A 24164-nucleotide genomic window follows, 5' to 3' on the forward strand; every position below is an offset into this window, starting at 1 on the left:
AAAGATAAAATTTTAAACGTCTCTGTTAATAGAGATACAATATGTTCGCTATTCTTGTCTTTGTCATTTTGTCAGATATTCATTAATCCTCTAGTTTTATCTATGTAGCGCCAAAAAAAGTTTTTGACAACTAAACCCTACTTTTCACCTTTTAGTTGTATTAAATACAGTAAATATCTCATCAAATTAAAAAAATTAAATATATTTTTAATCAGCTCTTGAAAGAAAAACAGGTACAATGCATTGTTTGATGATTCTAGAAAAATCTATATACTAGAATTATTTCTGCCAAATTTTAAATTGATTATTTCTCAAAATCAAGAATACCAACCTGTATTTTTTTCACTATTTTTTTCATTTCTATTATTTCCTGACTATCAATTTACAACAGTCTTTTATAAGGCGCGTTATTTTCATACAAAAGAGCAGACACCCTGAAATCGTTTCTCAAATTTGAAAAAATTAATAACAAAGACCGAAAATATAACATGTATAACATCATTAGCCATTTATTTGCATGACGATAATCATACATGAAGGTTTCGACATCGTCAAACAAGCTGTAAATATTACAATCAAACAATCTTGACAAGACAACACAAATAAAAAATGCTCACCTGCGTTACAAGTACAATCATGACTGCTGAAATCAAAAACCTGGTCATTTCGTCTTCTGATTGTATATTCTGCAGAATGATTTGATGAAACTATGTGTATACTTTTATACCAAATAGTTTTTTTTTAAATGACAAACATTCATACCACCAGAAGGAACAATAGTATTACAACATACATTTTCCTAAAGCTGAAACAATTAATTGTCTGTATTACACAATGGTGAATACATTATTGATTGAAAAGGCTTTAGAGGCATAACAATGTCATCTCATTAATTTTGTATCCTTTTTTAATTTTATTTGAAAAATTATATAACAACTGTTACAAATCGAGACTTATTTGCACTAATGCAGTTGTCCATTGTCAATGTAATAGTTTTAATCTTGTTATGGGATATTTTTCCCTCTTATTCATGCTTTGTTGTGTTTTCTTACATTTTTGTTTTGCTTGAGTTTTTTTGGTTGGTTTTTACTTGTTGAAAAATACAATATATATGTTGCTAATTCCAGGTTATTAAAACCAAAAATAAATTTGAACGAATTACAGTGTTCCAAAAGCATAGAAGTCAACATAATTCAGATACTTCTATATGAAGATTATAAGTTAATATGTATAACTACATGTACACAGGAAAGTGCCAATTGAAAACTTGGGTAATCAGTTTTTTTAATAGTAGTTTATAGGTTAATTTCTAACTTTTTAGATTGAAAATGTGTATCGTTAAACAATGCACGATACCGCACAGAGCTAACGATACATATATGGAATATGAAAAAAAAAATGAAATACGGAATGTAGGTATAATTGCTAATTTGTCAATTTTCAAAAATTGTCAAAATGCTTTGTATGTAAGCAGTAATATATTGCTCTAACGTTTGATCCTTAATATTATCCTCCATTTTAAGTTAAAAGAAAAGTACACACCTTAATGGATAGCTCGAACGGACGCCTAACGGATCACTTTTTTTCATGTCCGTTAGACGTCCGTTCTTATCCGTTAGACGTCCGTCCATATCCGTTACATGTCCGTTCAGCGTACGTTTTATCCGACGACGTCCGTTCTGTCCGATGGAAAATTTTGAGCATGTTCAAATATTTGAACGGACGTCCAACGGATGAAATGTCCGTTGAACGTCCGGTAGGCGTCCGTTTTGTACGGTACTCGTCCGTTTCGTATCAGTTTTGTATCCGTTACGTGTCCGTTATACATCCGTTGGAGGTCTGGCAGATAAATTCACCAACGGACTTCTACCGGACGTTTAACGGATTAAACGGATGTTGAACGAATGAGAAACGGACTTCTACCGGACGTATAACGGATAAAACGGATGATGAACGGATCTTAAACGGATAAATGCCAATTGAAAATTTCGCGTCAAATGTGCCAATTATTGGTATGTCAGATTTCTTAAGGTTCATGAATTCTTATTATTCATAATCGATCTTAGAGTAAGGGCACGTCTTCTCAATCAAGCAGCTCTTATTCAGGCCAGACACTGCTATTTGGCCTCATTTTGAAGAACAAACCAAAACCAGTTACAAAGAAACATTTTGAATATTTTTGCGATTTACATGCATTATTATTGTCGCCTTTAATTTTTCCGTATATCTAGTTCATCCGTTTTATCCGGTACGCTTCCGTTAAGTGTCCGTTTTATACGGTATTCGTCCGTTGAATGTTCGTTCGACATCCGTTCTGTCCGGTACGTTTCCGTTGCTCGTACGTTCCATATCCGTTGTGTGTCCGTTATTCATTAGTTACACGTCCGTTTTATTCGGTCAGTACATCAACGGACTCCCAACGGATAAGAATTTTGTCAACGGACAACTTTTATTTTCATCCGTTAGGCGTCCGTTCGTGCTATCCGGTAAGGTGTGACCGAGGCTTTAGGGACTTTCAGTTTGGATTTTCAATGACTTTTTTTTTTTTGGTTTGTTATTTTTCTTTTCAAAAACATACACAAAAATATGTATACAGACAAAACTCATGATGTTCCGAGAACATTTGAATAGTGTTAAAAATGTAGTTTGAGGTATCTGAACAGTCATAACAACACATGTGATGTTGTTTTGCCTGACAGACAGATTTTCACAATGATAAAAAATAACGATTTCCTCAGCAAATCTGTTTTTATGTTAACCGGGGGAAACTAAATAATCATTATGATAATGCATTGTCAGTTTGTACTGCCGGATAGCTATTTGTATAATTGTCTCTAATTTTTATATCAAAGCTGTGATATAATCAGAAGAAAAATATATTTCTACCAATGTTCGTTTAAATATACAGCTTTATTTCATTAACAAGGATTAGTTATCACTTTCTCTTTCATCTGAAACGCCCTTTTTATTTCATTTTTCTTTTTGTTAATTCAGTTTACAGTATTCTTTTTTTCATTTATATTCATCATTAACTTATGTTTTATTCTCTTGTAACAACCTTCATCCGTATTACAGGAACTTTTATGTACTCAACAATATTTGTTCTACCTTTTTCATCTGTAACGCATTTTTTATCTTTAGTTTTTTTCGTGAGGTATTTAGACTTCGATCATTCTTTGTCTCATTTATCAATACCTTAAATTATAACGTTCTTTATTCAGTATTATCTATTTATATCTTCTTTCTCATCCTTTTTTAGCTCACCTGACCAACAGGGCCAAGTGAGCTTTCCTCAACACTTGGCGTAATTTTAAGGAAATTTTACTGTTTTTGGTTATTATCTTGAATATTATTATAGATAGAGATAAACTGCAATAGCTATAATGTTCAGCAAAGTAAGATTTACAAATAAGTCAACTTGACCGAAATGGTCAGTTGACCCCTTTAGGAGTTATTGCCCTTTATAGTAAAATTTTAACCATTTTTCCTAAATCTTAGTTATCTTTTACAAAAACTTCTCCTCTGAAACTATTGGACCAAATTAATCCACACTTGGCCACAATCATCTTTGGGGTATGTAGTTTAGAAAAATGTGTCCACTGACCCGGCCATACAACCAATATGGCCGCCATGGCTAAAAATAGAACAAAGGGGTAAAATGCAGTTTTTGGCTTATAACTCAAAAACCAAAGCATTTAAAGCAAATTTTAAATGGGCCAAAATTGTTTATCAGGTCAACATCTATCTGCCTTGAAATTTTCAGATGAATCGGACAAGCCTTTGTTTGATTGCTGCCCCTGAATTGGTAATTTAAGGAACTTTTACTATTTTTGGTTATTATCTTGAACATGTTGAATACTATTATAGATAGAGATAAACTGTAAACAGCAATAATGTTCAGCAAAGTAAAATCTACAAATAAGTCAAATGACCGAAATGGTCAATTGATCCCCTAAGGAGTTATTGTCCTTTATAGTCAATATTTAACAATTTTCATAAAATTTGTAAACTTTTACTAACATTTTTCACTGAAACTACTGGGCCAAGTTCATTATAGATAGAGACAATTGGAAGCAGCAAGAATGTTCAGTAAAGAAAGATGTACAAACACATCACCATCACCTAAACACAATTTTGTCATGAATCCATCTGTTTCCTTTGTTTAATATTCACATAGACCAAGGTGAGCGACACAGGCTCTTTAGAGCCTCTAGTTTCTTGTTTTATTTTGTGAGGTAATTAGACTTCGAACATCCTTTTATAGTATCTATTACTATCATTATTTTGTGTTGAGTTCTCTTGTAACAATCTTTATTATGCATTAAAAGAAATGTGATCTACTCGAAAATATTGGTTGCATGTTCTTCACCCCATGATAATTTATACTTTTGAAAAACAATATAAAGAAATAACATACTGTTAAAGTATGAATGGTACAAAAGCTAATACGTAAAGTGCACAGCTACACAACAATGCCGCTGTTCATTTAATTAAAAATGTCACACATGAACGTTTAATACATATGTATACATATATGCATTTCCAGCTACATTATTTACACAAACTAATGCATAAAAGAAAAACAACCGTACAGTCATATCAATTATATTGCATTACAAGTAAAATATAAATCAATCAAAATTTACCAATAATTATAGATTGATTGCTTTGGCTCTGTCGTGCTTGTTATCCATAAAACCAAAGTTACGGCTGGAAACTGACCGGACGATAGTACCATTAATAAAAAGAATGAAAAATAAATATACTTAGATTTTCTGCGTTCAATCGTAAAAAAATATTTCTCTTGTAATAGCCTTCAGTCTGTGATCTTTACTCTAAAATAACTTTAGTGCAAAGATACAAAGCAATGCCACTGCGCTGTCAATTAAAAGGCAAGAGAGTCTGTAAGACTAGGAAATTATCCAAAAACAAATCTAAAGTCCTAAATGTCTTAAAACTTTCATTTTATTGGAAAATTAGTTCCAAAAAACATATTTCGCAGTCTCCGGTTTCCATTGTCTATGCATTTAAAGCGATATATCTATCATAACTAAAAATTACACAGTTCCACTTGTTTCATACTATAGAGATTGGATGATTTGATATACAGCCCACAAAGAGTGTACTTATATGCAATGCTCATTTATTCTTGTATACGAAAAGGATATGTTGTCTTTGCATATGTTAAATAGTTATCAAAGGTACCAGGATTATAATTTAATACGCCAGACGCGCGTTTCGTCTACATAAGACTCATCAGTGACGCTCATATCAAAATATTAATAAGCCAAACAAGTACAAAGTTGAAGAGCATTGAGGATCCAAAATTGTATGCTTGTACATCTATTTCGTCAAATTCCAAAATATATTTAACAAGTATCAATAACAATCTGTTTGATTATAACTCCATTTCAAATTAGTCTTCAAATTCTTTATGGACCGTGTCTTCGGTCCTTGCAGAAGATTTCTAATGCTATAAAAAAACAACAATGGCATAAGTTTCTCTTTGTTAAGTTACGTAACAAGCAACAACTTTGTTTCAACTTATGTTGGTTAATTATGGATTTTCGCTACTCTGTTTCAAATTAAGAAGCTTAATTAAAGACTATTATAAATTGTAAATATTTAAATAAGAGATAAAAGAAACAGAAAAAAAATTAAGAGTCTATGTGCTTGTTTTCCAGGTATAAGCCATTGGTGGGATATTTTTTACTCTAGATTTTTTGACATTTCGCAAAGACACAGTATTTCTGTAAAAAACGACACACTGTTCACGTACATTTAAACGTATTAAAAGAGATGACGTGACTTTTTGAATAAATAAGCTACTTTTTTTAGTCTTTAGTTTAGAAATTACATGCAAAAATTATCATAGTTTGTGTATAAATGTAATATGAATTGCAAATTTATTATGTTAACAAATATAAGTTTGTTTTATCTCAAATCTAAATTCAGTCATATAATAAAAAAGATCACAGCATGCCTTTGTTTAATAAGTATCGCAACTTGTGTTTTAAGAATATCAATTTGTTTTATCTGAAATCTAAATGCAGTCATTTAAAACCTAATGTGTTTGTACTTTAGTCCCGTTGTCATCAGATAACACACAAATGTCATACCTTCCCGAAGGTTAGATGTTCGTTTAGCTATTTGTTAATTGTGATCACTGTTCTGCAATATGAAAATTGATTAATCGAGATAATATTAAATTTGTCCATGTCAATGCAATTTATACAGGTTAAGTATACACATAATGCCACACTAAACCGTTACATTCATATTTGAATTTTTATGATATAATTATTCTCTGTATTATTATTCGTTTGTTTATTCAAATTACCTGATAAAACACACAATATGTGCATTTGTTGAGTACTTTACAACGGTAAATGTTTTGCATTATAATTTGAAATAACTATCTGTGTTCACTTCAGGCATTGCATGTAATGTCATGTAATGTCTTGGTAACTTAATATGTACCTTGTACATGCATAAAATGATTGATATCCTTTCTTATATATTTCTGTCATTTGTTTAATACGTCAAATATGTCTTTTTTTAGTATTTTCCCCTATCCGGATGATAAAGCTACTTTCGCATTAACATCATAACCATATCATTACCAATTATTAATGGATATAATCACGTAATGCCTACAAAATCCTGTCAACTTTGTCTCTGATAGGTTTGACATATACCGATGAAGAGTTATGTGCCTTATTTAGCTTTAAAAATAGCTGTGTTAAAATGTACCACTGGATCAAATACTTTCAAGTTATAAGACATTGATTTCGATTTTGACGATATTATGAAAGTTTAAGATGTATATTCTTCAATAACACATTAAATTCATTCGGAATGTAATGTGTTTATTTTTGTGTTTTTGCAAATAATTCTTGGTAGTAATTTTTAGGTAAAACTCTTTGATTATGATGTTAATTGCTTAACTATAGAATGCGTAACACGTGTTTGCTATCTAACTATAGATTCATTTGTTTTGGAACTACATGTACATTATTTATATTAAATCAGTACTATATTCCCCTGTAGAGTTAATCATGCAGTTATCAAAAGAGGAAGACGATGGCAATATAAAAGATATTGATATAACAACTTGGGAATCATGGACATATAAAAAACTCCGGCAAAATTACAAGCTGGTAATGTTTTGATTAAGCTGGTATAGATTGTAAATTGAAACAAATTAAAACAAATACAGATTTTTGTAACAAATTTAATCATAAATATTCATAAATATTCTTGAAAATAAAACAGATTATAGATATATGTGCGAATACAGTGTTCAGCGTTTTATATGATATTAGTACTAAATAATAGAAAAAAGTATATTGAAGTCGTTATATGTCCTATTTTTTACAAAATCACTGTATTTTGCTTGTTTCATGACAAAAAATTGAATATTTTCAAATAAATTCCTGGGTCGAAAAGCTTTTTTTTTCGATAGCTGCCTCTCATTCAATTTCATGTGGTAAGTCATTTAAGCAAGTGAAGTTTATATCGGCCATCTTCTGTTTTGGTGAAAATGAACACTATGAAAACTGTAATTTATATATAAATAAGAATATGTGGTATTATTGCCACTGAGAAAAATTCCCCCCGAAGAAAAAAAATGACTTAGGAGGGTAACAACACAGTCATCTTACAGAATTCAACAATGATTACAATGCCAGTTAAAAAAGGCTCCGAAATGGCAAATGTAAAAACGTTCAGAAAACTAACAACCTGATTTATGAAAAAAGCAAAATGCGAAAAAACAAATACAGTAATTAGCACTAACATAGTGAATACTGATCTAAAACACTGCATTATAACACCATAAATGACGTCCTCTTGTAGCTGAAATTAAAAGTATTTTCCACAAAAAACGCACGAAGGGTATACTGTTACTATAAAATTAAATTAATCATGTGAACAAATTATTATTTTTCATAAATTTTGTAAATGATCTGTACTGATGTTATCCATCGATACATATATAAAAAAGTAAAAAAGAATTATTGTATGATTGCCAATGTGAAGTAATGCATACGAGAAAACAAACCGAACGTATGTAAACATCGTTTTTTTTCAAATGTAAATTTAATTATTGATGAACACGGAATCTCCACCATATTATACATATAATACTAGTATTCCTCTTGCACTAACCAAATTAACAATAAATCAATAGGAAATCATTGAGGACGTTTTTTTTAAAATGTTTTCAGTATATGAAAAGTGATGACAGCGCGGGGATTCTTTTAAAGTCCAGACTACAATATCATACAAAACGGGTATGTATGAATACCTATCATTCTTTGCCTATTGATGTGACATCTTTGCGACAACGTTTCGCCATCTTATAGCCTGTGATTATTCAGGACTTAAACCATGATTAACATATACTTATTTTTAATTTAGCACAACTATCAAACAGCTGCAAATATGAAAAAGCAAATGTTCCTTCTTCTCTTAAAGGGATTGTACCCCATTAATGAGAATTCATGGCAATACCGCCTCAACCAACTAGACTAATATGGATTTCATCAGTCGGCGTTATATATGGTTGTAACTCGAATCTCAAGCATTGAGGCAAGAAGATACCTTGCAGATCAGCTGATTTTTGTATTTCGTCAAGAATTTTTTAATTTTTTTTTGCCATGTCATCAGATTTAATTAGTATATGGGAAACATACATTGCACCAATCTGTCTATCATGTCATATGACGACTTGCAATCGATTACCAGTTGACGCAAATGTCATATACATGTCTCGCATATGACGATGCGTAATCAAATTTGATTGACATGTTCTTGTATTAAAATATTGATCTAGTCATGGGTGGTCTATAACGAATCACATCTCCCTTTTAAAAAATGCCTGTACCCAGTCAGGAATATGACAGTTGTTGTCCATCCGGTTGATGTGTTTTATCATTTGATTTCGCCATTTGATTAGGAACATTCCGTTTTGAATTTTGCTCGGAGTTCAGTATTTTTGTGATTTTACTTTATAAATTGTAGTTAGAATAATAAGAGGACTTGAAAGATATTCATTTTTCCTTCGGCCTATATCATTGTTTTCTTTTTTTCTTAATCAATTGCAGTAATATAGAAATGCACAATTATCATTTAGAGATGCAAACATATTTTAAAGCGGAATGATGAAGTAATTTTGCGCTCATGGCAGTATGTTTTACTTGGTCAATTTGGTCATAATAAGATCTAATGTATTATTCACTTGCAAGTCAATATTTGAACCTCAGTTGCACCCGTTACTATACAGCCTTTACTTGAAATTTTAATTAAGAGGTTTTCCGTACAATATAAAAGAATATCAATATTGAGTAATAAAGTAGCAACAATTTAAACACAATTCTTTCAGCTATTTTGCCAATAAGATACCACCTTTATCGTGTGTAACATGCTCAGACCATGATTTACATTATTTTTGTTTTAAATCAAGCTGACCTGGTTATATAACCTATAAATCTATGAGATGAATTCAAACTGATCTGATTATCATGGATCCAGTTATTTGACAAATAATGCCCCTTTAAGTAATTAGCGCAACTTCAATGATCTGGAAAGTTTCATTACCTCAGGTAATGTATAAATTGATTCAGTTCGTCAGTGTATAACATACGAATCTATCCTATAAACAAATGATCGAACCCTTTTCAGACAATTATATTTTGTAACATTAAAGCATTGCAAATATGTATTTTTTTCCAAATAGACATGGTGTTGCGGGCGACACACTCGAGATATGATCTATTCTGACCAAAAATGTGTCAAACGTTTTTTTAGAGACATTGGTAAACTCCTGAAACGTATCTTACAGGACGAATCGTATGATGTTTACATAGGTGAGTAGCCGTTTCAAACTAATACTTAGCATACAATTATATTTGAATTGAACTATAAACATAGTATTCCCGTATTTTGATATTCAAGTGTATTGTATAGAGTTTACGAAATGTACGTGTATATCAATCATCTATATCATCAGTGAAACCAACAATAGCACGTAAGGGGGCTCGCGGTTCTAAATCATTTTTTTTAAATTTTATATAGGATTTCGCTATAATTTTCACACACAGAGGTATTACACAAATTCCCCAAAATTTGGGCATTGTAATATACATATGTTATATGTAACTTATTCATTATCGGTATTCGTTTAAGAGAAAGAATATTATAAAACAAGGACATATAAAATGATGTCAACTCACTGTGCCTTTACAAAAATTTCAATTTTATATCTTAGAAGGTGTGGTATGAGTGCCAATAAGACAACTAACCTTCCAAGTAGCCACCATGTTTAAAATGTTAACAATTATGGATCAAAGTACGGTCATCAACGACCTACAAATCTTCCAAAAATTACTAGTGTAAACCAGTTCAAACAGTAAAATTAATGGTCTAGTATATTCAAAAATGAAAAACATTCATGGATCACACCACACACGATAAACACTGAATATATGGCTCATGACTTATAAAAGATACATAAATACGCAGCGGGTTTTACCGTTTTCCCTGGCGCCAACCTAAACCTCTACCTTTACCAGAGACAGTAGTGCAACATTACAACATAAAAAGATACACTATTAATTGGTATATACTAGTTGTTTTGATGATAACAAAGTATAATAAAATATGTAGTTAAATACAGATATCTACATTATAAACAATAATGATAATACCCCAGTTCCACTAGACGACGACCGCAACACACTCACCGCGATTTAAAATAAAATGAGATCGTGGTGAGGTCGCGCTATGAGCGGCATTCAAATGTAGATGTTCCTTGTTTCGACGATGCTACTACGGCTGCATTACGAGTCAATAACAATCCTGCTATGATTATACCACGTTCTAACCATGCTCATTATCTGGCTTCATTGCGATTATCATCATTATATCACGATCTTATCACGCTATTACCATGATCTTACCACGTTCAAACCGACCGCGATCTAACTACGCTCTCATTAATAACGCCAACATAGTGTTCAATATATTAAATACTGTTCCAATCTTTCTACATGTTATTTATACGTAGTATTCTCGAAAACAACACAGGCATGCCATTAAATTCTATTAGAACTCGTGGCCGGGGGGGTAGGGGTAGAACAACTAGAGTCAGATTGGCATCTAATACAAATCTTGATCCAGTAGAGATGTTGGACCAATCAATCCAACTTGAATCACGTCGTATTGCTGATCCATCAAGATCAAATGACGATATTTTATAAAAAACATGGTGGGAATACTACAGATATGATTGAACTGTTGGAAGTCATGTATGGAAATGAGGTCCACATAACATACAGACAAAAAACCTGAAGAGCTTTCAATTAATTATTGTGAAAATAACAATGAGCAAAGCTAGAACTCTACGTGGTTGTAGAAAGAACGTAGTCAGGTCGTAATACGAGCGTGTAAGGACAGCATGGGTGTGTAAGAATCGTTCTATGGTCTATAATAGTAGTAAAGTCGTAGTAGAAGCGTTATAAGGTCGCGGGAAGAACGTGATGGTCGTAGTGAGGTCGAAGTAACGTCGCTGTGAAATCGTAGTGCAATCTTTCTGATAGGAATCGCGATTTCGCTACGATGGTACTTTGATCTTACCACGAACTTGATACGCTGTCACTGTTATTCTCTACGACCCAATTTCGCCACGACAGCACCAAGATTGTTTTGTTCAAAAATGGACACGCTCAAAGCAATCATGAAGACCTAACCTCGCCCGTACACCAACCTTACTTACATTGTGCAAGTTTCGTCTTAATCGGTACAAGAATGATAGTGACCCGAATTATTGTATTTTTTATATTGATTTTCAATCTTTTGAAAGCATTTCCAAAAATAGGTCAGAATTGATAACATTGAATGTTTCTATTCTTTGTTAATAATTATCAGCATATATGATTTATATTTCCATTTTGTTATTTGTCCTCTTCAAAGATGACATCAAGTAGACATCATTAACCTTTTGCAGATATAGAAGAGAGCGATGAAATAAAAAGAAGAGATGTTATTAGTTGGTCAGTCATACTTAATAAACGTGAAGATGTAATGTTTTTATTGAAAAATGGATTGACAGAAGATGCAAACCATACCAAAGGGACATGTTTATGTAAATATACTTATATATATTCAACATTATTGGTGCAATATAAATAAAAAAGCATCATCAGTTTTCTAAAACAAAAACAAAAGAGGTTGATGTGGTACACAATATTTCATATTGAACCGTAACAAACCAAAATCACAAGAGGATGGAACAATAAAACTGACCCCAATAAAATTGAGAATGGACATGCTGAATGTGTCAAAGCGACAACAACCCGACCATAGAACAGACAAGCGCCGAATTTATTTTTAAGACATGATCAGTCCTCGTTAAACCTTTTCGAGTGCACAACCCAGTAAAACACATCTGAAGGAATTGCATTAACTCCCTACATGTATGATGCCAAACCAGGCACATCATCTACCGATATAAATACATCAGAATCCAGACAACAAATGTCGCGGTAGCAATTAGCGTGTATAGTAAATGGAACATCTCATGAAGTATTATGTGTTTTAATGAACAACTCATTTGTTGTTTACATACAATTTCGAATGCAAATGGGGATTTGGTCAAAGAGACAACACACCGACCAAAGAGCAGATAACAGCCAAAGGCTAACAAGGGACGAAAGAATGCACACATACACAAGTGTGTATATGTATATTGTAGTATTCAAATATGATAAGTTTATTCTTAAACAGATGCAGCTTTGTTTGCTAGTGCGATGTTGAAGGTGTTATCCAAGCTAGCAGATGCTGAAGAAAACATGGATCTTGGAGCATCATTTATGGAAAATTCGAGGTAAATTCACAGGCTTTGTTCAGTGAGTTTCTTGTCATCAGCATAATCTTAACGAAAAAAATCATAATGCAAACTAAAATGCTTGATTATATATATGTAATTTATAGACTACAATGACAGATTGTAAAAAAGAAATAGTTGTTTTGATATTTCAAATCCATTTATTTGTGAAATGAAGCCGATACTCAAATTCGTGTTATTTAATTTGTTAACTTATAACAAGGCCACAAGTAAAGGAGCCATTTCTCAGATTTTTGTTGAAACTTTTTCCTCCATAATTAGCCGGATTCTGGTAATACGTTTATGCTACAGCATGTAGTGGGGTTATTCTGTAAATGTTCAATAAATAGTAAAAAACATGACAGTGTTCAGTAAAACGGAAAAAATACAGGGTCAGCTATAAAGGAATAACACTATATATAGAGCTATTATCATTTACTTGCTCCTTCATGTAGGTTTTCGCATTTTAAGAATCACAGAAAAAAAACTGTACTTGCAAATTATTCAGTTAATTGTAATTATTGCAAATTGACTATCTATCTGCATTGCCGATTGTTTTTTTTTTATTACATCAAGGTTTTTTGAGATTTTAGCCTGCAATGGTGTAGCACAAATGTATTCGAATGACAGAGTCCTAACACAGAAAATACTAACCCAACCTGTAAGGGAATATGGTTGTTCAATGAAGACTGTTATGAAGATTTCTGCAAATAATGAGCTAATGCAGTTTATGGGTACAACAGCATGCCAAACGAAACTTAAAAGTATTTGGAGAGAACATATGTCTATATTAACGTCTAGAGAAATGGTTTGTGTAAATTTTGTTTTATTTTTATCTTTTTTTTCGTGCAAATAAAATAAAATGATATTCAGACATTCATTATGTGTATCTTAAAAACTGGCAGGACAAAAATTATATTGAAATAGGGTTATCTTATATAATTCACAACCTTGTTAGAGTTTTAGAATTTCACAAACAGGGCTGTGATTTACTTTTGTGATCGCATAAATGAGAATGACGCACATAATCCAACAAATTGATACCGAATACAATGTCATCACAGTGATGGATAACTTGATCAATAACATTTTTTGTTAATATAAAAAAGAAGATAAGGTATGATTGCCAATGAGACAAATCTTCACAAGAAACCATATGTCACAGAAATTAGCTATACGTTTGTTATTTTAACAGACCTATTTTAAAGTATTTAAATACGAAACCTGCATTGCCTCAAGGAAAAAAAAGAACATCTGTAGATATTCTTTAATTTCTCCTTTAGTTTTAATGGTACACGTAATTCAGAGAGTGATTGAATCAATCGTTTACATAGAGCAAACTTGATTTTAACTTGGTTAAAGATTGGACACGATTGTTTGCTACATACCTTGCTCTTTTCCTCAGTATTCAACAAGAGTTGACTTTCACTCTTTTGGTAGTAATCAGCATCAAGATATAACATGGCTGTATCTTAATTTGCAAGTGCCATGTTTTGCAATGATGCATCTTTTAAAAACAAGAGTAGGTGTAAGAATTGGGAAACGCATAGTGGGTGATGCATGTGTATCAAACTCGCTTAATAGTCAACGTATGCAGTTCCGCTACATCTGGAATTCATGCTATTTCCGCAATGTCTCCTTCCTTTTCATCTTCGAAATCGATTTATTTGATATGAGCTTTATTAAACTACTGTTTACTCAATTCAGTCTCGTTGACTCAACTAAATATTTTTTTTTCAACAGAAGAGTTTCAAAAGCAATTTTGATTACCTCATGCATCACTGAAATAAATAGACAAATAAATGTATATCAAAGAAATAATATAATACAGTAATAATACCAAGAAATTTTTCGTTTAAAAAGAGATAATACCTAATATCTTTTTAAGTAGGATATTTGTAGCCTTTTCACTTACTCGTTTTATCGAAAATACTTCTGGAAATGATTTCATTTTTATATAATCTTCCATGTTATAATTTCAGATCCTTGCCTGCATTTTCTTTCCTTTTTTCATACCATGTATTAAATTTGTTGCAAACAAAAGTAGAGACAACAATAATTATAAAGAACTATTTTTAAGAATTGACTGGTTAGGTTGTAGAGACTCATCAGAGGGTAAAATGTACTTGATAAAGGCGTTGTATTGGTTCTATGGTGCACCTGTGACAAAATTTTGGACAAATTTGGTACGAACTCATTAATAGTTTTTTAATTCATGCAAGTTATACATATTATACGACAACATATATATTTTAAAAACTATGATTAAAAAGAATAACATGACCAAACGTCTATTTTAAAACAAAAATCGTCTCTTTGTCTCTAGTTCGCTTAAATTAAATAACGAATAGTGAAATGTTTGACAACGAGCAATAACTATGATAATTTAATGCAATTTTAGGAAATGAGTCATGTTTTTAACACACACATCATTAAGATACGAAATGATATATCCAATAATTGTGATGATGTTTTATATGGAAATTATAAAGATGAAATATCGATTCAATTGATTTTTCGATTTTTATAGGATTATATTTTCCTAGAAATATTAAGAAATAAAAAAATAAATCGAGAAGATTGCGTATTCATACAGTATATGTATACATTTTAACAATGTTGATCACTATGTAACTTTCATTGCTATTTCTTGCATATCTATTATTTTACAAGAGCGGACCCTAAAGGAATAATTTTGACACAACTTTAGTAAATTTCTTGTAGAATATGAACCAAACATTGAACTCTTTACGGAATTTTTATTAAGAATTAATGTTTTTTCGTTTTAAATTGTATTATTACATCAATGTTTAAATGGAATTTACCGTGAAAATTCTTTCACAAAGCGATGACATTGTTTGTTTACTCTTCTTGGACTTCATATCTTTTATCTCATATTTCGATTTTCACTTATATAAACTCTGGTTACGAATATTCGTTTCTACGTTTGCCTGTATGATGTAAGAATTAAATGGATCAGCATATTTTTTTTTATTTTTTTTTATACATTAAGTTAGAATATTTGTTTATTAATATTTCCAAATGTCCTTGTCTTGATTCGTAATTATAATTTATTTGTAACATCTTTTCCAGATCTCCTATCTCTTGATGCTTTGCTGCTTCAGCTTCTTCGTTCTTACAAATCTACACCCAATTTCTGATGGTCAACTCTCGTCTATGGAGTTCTGTATTTTCTTTTGGATTTTGACTTTGTTATTAGAAGAACTTCGACGGGTAAACATATCAATATACATAAAATGAATAAATAAACACAATCGAATTGTCCCCTTTAAAACATACGTGTTGACCAGATGCATTTTTGGTGGTGTTACATCTTACGAAATTTAATTTAATTATTTTTGCAAAGAATTCCGCTCAAGCTTGTGCTAGGGGACACCTTAAATTTGCTGTAAGGTGAATTATTTTATAGAAAAGATATGCAAAATTTGTAGAGGCTGGCCATTTGTTTACCTTACTCACCATTGCGTCGTTATTTATAATTGGTTACTTATGATTAAGTGTACACACAAATATAAATCAATAGTCAACTTGATATCAAATCAGTCCTTGTTCGATCGAGAATGTATTCTGATTAAAAAATCGGTTTCAATATATAACGTTGATCAAATATGTGTTTTCCAGATATGTCAGAGAGAACAACGCCTCTTATGGCACAGAATATGTAGCTGGTGGACAGACAATTGGAACAAATTTGACGCAGTCATGTACATTATGTATTTATTGTCAGTCATTCTAAGATTTTCAATGAAAAAGGATGAATTTGTATGGGCACGGATGGCGTACAGTGTAACCCTTGCCTTCTTTATCTTGCGCACATTACAATTCTTCTACGTTGCAAAAAATACTGGACCGAAGATTATCATGATAGGTAAAATGGTAGGTAAACTGTACTTGACATAATGTGTATAACCTAAATATGTTAGTATCCTAAATCAGTTATGTTTGCATTTGTTTGTACTGTAATCCGGTCACGCCATATAAGCGAGAGGGTTTGCTAGCCATCAAACTAAGTATAACCAACAATTTCTTTCTAAAAATATCCCGTACCAAGTCGGAAATACGGCAGTTCTCATCACATTGTTTGTTTATATGTATGTTGGCTTTTGTTTTTGTAACAGTTCAGTGGTGTTCCCTGTTTTTTCATCGTATCGTTTGTGTGTTTCCCTTGGTGTTGGTTTTGGTTTTGACTGAAATTTGGTTAGATGTAATAGATAATTGAATATTTAACAGCGGTAAACTAGTATTGCCTTTATCTATATCTATTTCCGATACACATATCCTTTATCAGTCATTTATGAGACTTTAGGATTATACGACAGTTTAACGGGTTTTAAAGTATAACAGTTACTGTAAATATACTAAAAAGAACTAATAGACGACGACATCCTGAAATATCGTTCGTGTTGTTTTCATACTTTTTCGGATGCACTCAGCAGGATTTAACCCAATCAACTTGCTCTCAAATGAATTCTATACGGACGCCATCACGAGTTGGTTTACCGTTATGTAATAAACGTTTCACAAATGCATAAGTCGATAACATCTGACAATGAAACAAAAATTATGAATTGATTAATAAGTCGTTTACTATATAGATCTATTTATTTCAGATGACTGATTTGCAATTTTTCATCATGATTTTTGCGGTTGTTCTTGTGAGCTTTGGAATAATTACACAGGCTAATTTGTATCCTAATTCGGAACCAACATTTCAGCTTTAAAAAAATGTGGTATATCTACCGTATTGGCAGATGTACGGTGAATTATTTCTTGAAACAATAGAAGGTAAACACTTGGAACATTCATAATCATTATAGAGTTATATTAAATAACAAAATGATTTTTATATCTTTATTCCTTATAAGTCGATTTGCATTTTTACACAGTTTTTTAACAGTGTTTTATGAACAAACAATTAAAAAAATCAAAGTATCAATTTGGAATAGACGTTTTTTTTTGTCAAATAAGTATAGCCGTTTATTCCTTATAGCCTCCAAATAATGTCCAAGTGCATTTATTACCCACAAGATAAGCACAGATATATGTACTTTGTTTATCCTTAAAAACTATAGGAATATAAGAAACACAGATCTACAGTGCTTAGTATATAATACTTTAATACTTACATGCATTGTATGGTCACGCTGCTCTTTCCATTTCAAATTTCACTCGTGTATATAAAAGGTGAAAAATACTTAGAATTGTTCAACATGATGTTATTTTCTTTTCTTTTCTAATCTTATTGATGGAAAGTTTTCTTTAAATGTTTTTCACACGATGTGCTTATAATGGTACTATAACAACATGTTTGTATATAAACCTGTATGACAATGGATTTATTGCTTTCAATTAATTAAGCATGAACACATTCACTAGTACTTTATAAATAAAATATATTATTTTAAGTCCTTATAGCAAATAACTATTTCTTTATATTGATTTACCCTTATTTAAAACAACATAAAAGTCTAGTCATTTAGTTCAAATATTAAAACACAGTGTAATCAAGTTGGATATATAGTTACGCAAATTGTATGATTGATAATTGAAATTCATTTCTTGTTATTTTTGTTTGTTGATAATTTGAAACTGCGACTCGATCAAATGTATGTAATGATTATACATCTCCCATTCCATAAAATTGTATTCGAAGTACGTTACACACATTTATTATTTACTTCTAGTGTTCATCAGAATGAAATACGTCTACATATATCGGTATTATAGCAGACTTGTGTTTGTACTAATACGAATTATGACTAAACTCAGTAAAGACCCGTCAAAATTGCATTTAATTGATAAATTTTCGTTAACTAATCAAGAATTTTCTCAATATGCTGCTGAAATTGACCCCAAGGGACTTACTTTAAATACATCAAATTTATACGGTAATAACTGTTCTTTCCTGGATTAAGTTACCTGTACTATGTTTCAAACGGTAAACTAAACACTAAAATGTACGACAAAAGGGACGATTTTTCGTTCCCTATTGTTATTTTTTTCATTTTTAGATGGTGATGTTACTTTGGAACCATCTTACAGTGTTTATATTTCACAGCTCGTTTGCTATGCCCGTGTCTGTTGTGACGTTTTTGATTTTGACGAACGCAATCTATTTATTACTGGTAGATTATTAAACCAGGGATATCGTTACTATAAATTACTCAAAACCTTAACTAATTTTTTCAATATATATAAAGATTTGGTTTTGAAGTTTGGATGTACCTGTAGAAAACTTATTTCAAACCGGATAGTATATCCTCATTTTTACGGAAATTTTGTTAACCGTGCCCGGAAATTTAGAAATGATCCTTGTAAACTTATCGCTCCTTGAAATAAACTTATTCTAAATGGTTACCAATTTAACACTGTAATAAGATCATTGAGTATGATTGTTTTTATTGGTATAAATATTGATTTTGTTATAAGTCAATTAAAAGCAAACTAAATATTACTAGTATGTTATATACATATAGACATTCATGGATCTACAATCTGTCGATACCTGTAACTGGCATTGCACAAAGTCATGTTTTTCTCCGACTGTTTATGAAGTCTTTACACTAAATCCATTGGATGTGTACGGATTGATAATTTTGTCTAAGATGCATGATTTTTTAATTAGTTGCTAGTTGCTTTGAACTACCTGTCAGATAACTGCGAGTACTCTCAGATCTGTTCCTAGTGTCTTTTTGATGTCGGGATGTACAAGTACCCGGCCACGTCCACTTGTAATTTATGTCCATCTGATCAGTTAAGCCTTTTTCAACTGATTTTTATAGTTTGTTCTTATATTGTACTATTGCAGGTTAGGGGAGGGTTGGATCCCACTAACATGTTTAACCCCGCCACATTATTTATATATGTGCCTGTCCGAAGTCAGGAGCCTGTAATTCAGTGGTTGTCGTTTATGTGTTACATATTTGTTTTTCGTTCATTTTTTTTATTCAAATAAGGCCGTTAGTTTTCTCGTTTAAACTGTTTTACGTTGTCATATCGTGGCCGTTTATAGCTGACTATGCGGTATGGACTTTGCTCATTGTTGAAGGACGTACAGTGACCTATAGTTGTTAATCTCTGTGTCATTTTGGTCTCTTGTGGACAATTGTCTCATTGGCAATCATACCACATATAATCTTTTTATATCATAATTTGATATATGAATATTTAGTGTGAGCAAACTGAAAGTTTAAAATTTAACCCTCTCAACTATAAGACTTCCGCAAATTGTCAAATTATATCATAAGGAGCATAGAGCTACTGTTCACCAGCTATGCTTGTGGTTCATCGGGAAGTTTACAGTGTCCGACCATAACGTATTATCAAACTCCTGAATGGCGACCAACAATCCATTGACGGACTCCAAAGGAAATATCTTATGTTTGTTCAGCCTTTTTTTCAAAATAAGGAACTTAAATAAGTTTACTCCGGAAATTGAGTATTCAATTGTCACTGTTTGTGTATATTGAAATATAATGACCCGTGAAAGTAAAAAAAAAACAATGCTAAAAAATAGAATAATGTTCGCACATGAATCTGCAGATGATGTACAAAAGCAGAACAAATTAAGGTGAACACATACATTTTATCAACATATGTAACATTCACCTAACCTCTTGATATTTTATCTCGTTTACACAGGTCAGGAGTCATCAACTTGTACAACAGAATCTTCAGTTTATAGAAATGGTACTTTACCCAGATGTCCCGAATCAACTGCAATAGTTCCTATTGTGCTAGCTGTATACATGGTGTTAACAAACCTTATGTTATTGAACTTGCTGATTGCTATGTTTTCGTGAGTGAAAATTGAAATCTTATATCTTTCGGTCCTCTTTTACACGTATATATTTTTAAAAAACCTAAATAAGATAATATCTACAGAATCTCTCTCATTTACCTTTCGTATATTTTGTCACAAACTGTCATTGACTTTTATTTGACGTGTTGTCCGTAAAATTGTTCATAAACGACACATTCCTTAGTATATTGATTGCACCTCCCTCCATTAATCGATGTTTAATTTTGCAGACTTGTTGTATTTAAAGATTTAATTGATTGTTTTAGCATAATATAGTCACATTTTGAAAGTAGCTATATGGATTGGTTGACTTTGTGTGAAAATTAAACATAATTTCAACATGCAGTTTTAGATAGAACATGTCATTGTCTTTTTGCAAAGTTCTATCGATCTAAAGCTGTTTTACACCAAACATTTTTTTTAAATCATGTACATGACATATACATAAATACTAAGGGATTCGGAAAGCAAGGTTTCCCTAATATTGCTCCGTCTCCTTAAGTTATGTTAAGTTATATATTAGAACAAAAAAGTTTTATCTCTTCACAATGTGCAGATTACGTGTTTTTGTTAATATAAATAGACACGTTTGATTTGCGTTTATATACAATTATTTTACTTTCTTTTTCAATGCGGTTTTCACATATTCTAAACAAATAGGGAACATGGGTTTTTTCTTAAATATAAGAAAAACATATCTTCTGATGAATATGATATGTATAAGACTACACAGTACACGAGTATCTGATTGAAAAAAGTAAAATCACAAAAATACTGAACTTAGAGGAAGATCAATTGGGAAAGTCCATAATCACATGGCAAAATCAAATAACAAAACGCATCAAAAACGAATGGACAAAAACTGTCATATTCCTGACTTGGTACAGGCATTTGCAAATGTAGAAAATGGTGGATTAAACCTGGTTCTATAGCGCTAACCCTCTCACTTTGATGACAGTCTCGTCAATTTCCGAGAGAGAAGAGGATGTATCAAGCTAAGTGTTTGATGTATGCTATATATATCTAGTATCCCTTTTGTGATATTGACTATCAACATGATCAAGAAAAACGATTTATATTTCCGAACGCTAATTAAAACTTTCAGCTAACAAATTTTGTTTCAGAAATACATTTCAAAAAGTTCAAGATAATGCAGTCTTGATTTGGAAGTTCCATAGATATTCACTTGTTCATGAGTATTACGAAAGACCTTTTCTTGCACCACCACTGATTATGATGAATCATTTATATAGAGCTGGATATTTTATTTATCATAAATGGTGCAAGAAGGACTGCAAACTTGACACTGCTTTGCAGGTGGATATGCCAGCAGGTACTTAAACATATTTACTATGATAAATTTTAACTTATTTGTGTAGATGTAAATACAAACTTACCACTTATTAAGCAAAAACAATAGATGCAAATATTCCAAAGAAAGTAAAATATGTATAAGATAGATATTGGAAGATGTGGTGTGAGTGCCAATGAGACAACTCTCCATTCAAATAACAATTTATAAAAGTAAACCATTATAGGTCAGTGTAGGGCCTTCAACACAGAGCCTTGGCTCACACTGAACAACAAGCTATAAAGGGCCAAAAAATTACTAGACTAAGTGTAAAACCATTCAACCGGGAAAACCAACGGTCTAGTCTATATAAAAAAACGAGAAACGAGAAACACGTACAAATTACATAAACAAACGACAACTACTAATCATCAGATTCCTGACTTAGGACAGGTGCAAACATTTGCAGCGGAATTAAACGTTTGATGGTACCAAACCTTCTCCCTTTTTCTGAAACAATAGTATAACATCACGACATAGGAAAACACACGATAAAATATCAATTTGAAGGCTTAACTAAATCAAAAAGATTCTACAATATACTTACTTATTAAGGACAAACATCAACTTTAACATGTTTAAGATACTACAAAGTCATGATAACTAGCACATAAAGGATGTTACTGACGCATATTAAGTTGTTTGTTGGAAGTAAACCAAGTTTAAATTTTATTGTGTCCTGTTTACAATGAACAAATTCATACTAATATAACTTATTATAATATAACGAAGTAAATAGTTTTTGTATATATACGGTATAATAGATATGCAGGGAGGAATAAATGTATGTCGCCCCTCTGGACAACCATTACATCTGATCTTTATCTTCGAAACAATGTATATCAAGCTATTAACTGAACTTCGATATATTATTAAAGTCTTTTAAGGAGGCTCGAGGGTATAAAAATTTCAGAAAAAAATTAAACATTTGTTTTTCAATACAAATTTTATTTATTACCTTTTGTAGTTGTTACTTTATCATATGATACAAAAAACATTCAAAACAATAAATTCGTGTTGGCCACAGATGACTTTTAAAATGTAAACATCATTGAAAAAGTTCTAAATTATCTCCCTTTGGTGGAAAAATGCCATTTTTTTGGCTTAAACATTGAAATATCTCTTAACTCGTCGGTGACCTATATTTTTTAATATAATTTTCATATATGCTGTACTTAAACTAAATTATTGTAAAATCTGAGCGAATTCTGTAATAAATTTCTTTTTTTATTTCGATATTACCTTTATTTCTCCTTTTAATTCAACAGAAAAACACCACTTTTATGCTTCTTTCGAAGGCAGATTGTGAGCGCAAATGAACGGTGACCCCATTTTTTTATTTTATTTTTCTAATAACGATAAGATAAAGTTCATTTATAGAAAAATATAGAGAAATCCTATATAAATGATTTAGACCCGCGAACCCCCTTAATAGTGTAAAGATGATTACCGCAAGTAAAAGAACACCGTAGTATGCCGATTTGGAGATATTTAAATCGGCATACTACGGTGTTCTTTTACTTGCGGTAATCATCTTTACACTATCTCCATCGAATTTTATGACCGATGCAACAACCGTGAATGTAATATAACATTACCCGTAAAGAGGGAATAGAACTGATGAAAGATACACAATTGCAGTTATACAAGTATTTCCATAAATGCTTAAGAAGACTCCGAAAAACAAACATCGATTGAAAATATGACAAAATCAGTAAATTTCTAAACTAGTTGTTACCTTTCAACTAGCAGATGTGTTTGCTGTAATGTTCTATTTCATATCGCTGCACGGTATTCCTAAAAAATATAAATTGAAAATATTAGACATGACAAAAACTGTCGAACAGTGTATTTTATGCAGTAGTTGGTACCTTTTTGTACTTCTATATTGTCTGCTTACTACATTTGCCTTTGGATAGGTTGTTTCAGTAAATATTTCAAGTAAGGTGACAAGTATTGCGGTTGTTTTCGTTTGTTTCAGATTCAGATTTGTTGCATATTCTTTGTCGTTAAAGGCCTTACTATGAATACTCTTTCTCTTTTCACCTACTCTGGTAATGTTTACAAATTGCATATCACGTCAAATTGTTCGTAAGGATATCCCA

General features: G+C 31.4%; 1 protein-coding gene across 1 annotated transcript; it reads left to right on the forward strand.

Annotated features, from left to right (window-relative positions):
• Positions 1-7054: 7054 nt before the first annotated feature.
• On the forward strand, positions 7055-22049 carry LOC143058091 (transient receptor potential cation channel subfamily M member-like 2). Its single transcript, XM_076231556.1, has 13 exons — positions 7055-7160; positions 8229-8294; positions 9740-9869; positions 12008-12145; positions 12787-12886; positions 13463-13694; positions 14869-15072; positions 15980-16120; positions 16529-16783; positions 17518-17621; positions 18823-18845; positions 20549-20705; positions 21833-22049. Exons 1-13 carry the CDS (start codon positions 7059-7061, stop codon positions 22047-22049), a joined length of 1869 nt encoding a protein of 622 aa, XP_076087671.1. The 5' UTR covers positions 7055-7058.
• The last annotated feature ends 2115 nt before the right edge of the window (positions 22050-24164 follow it).

Source organism: Mytilus galloprovincialis, chromosome 14, assembly GCF_965363235.1.
Source record: "Mytilus galloprovincialis chromosome 14, xbMytGall1.hap1.1, whole genome shotgun sequence".
Taxonomy (NCBI): domain Eukaryota; kingdom Metazoa; phylum Mollusca; class Bivalvia; order Mytilida; family Mytilidae; genus Mytilus; species Mytilus galloprovincialis.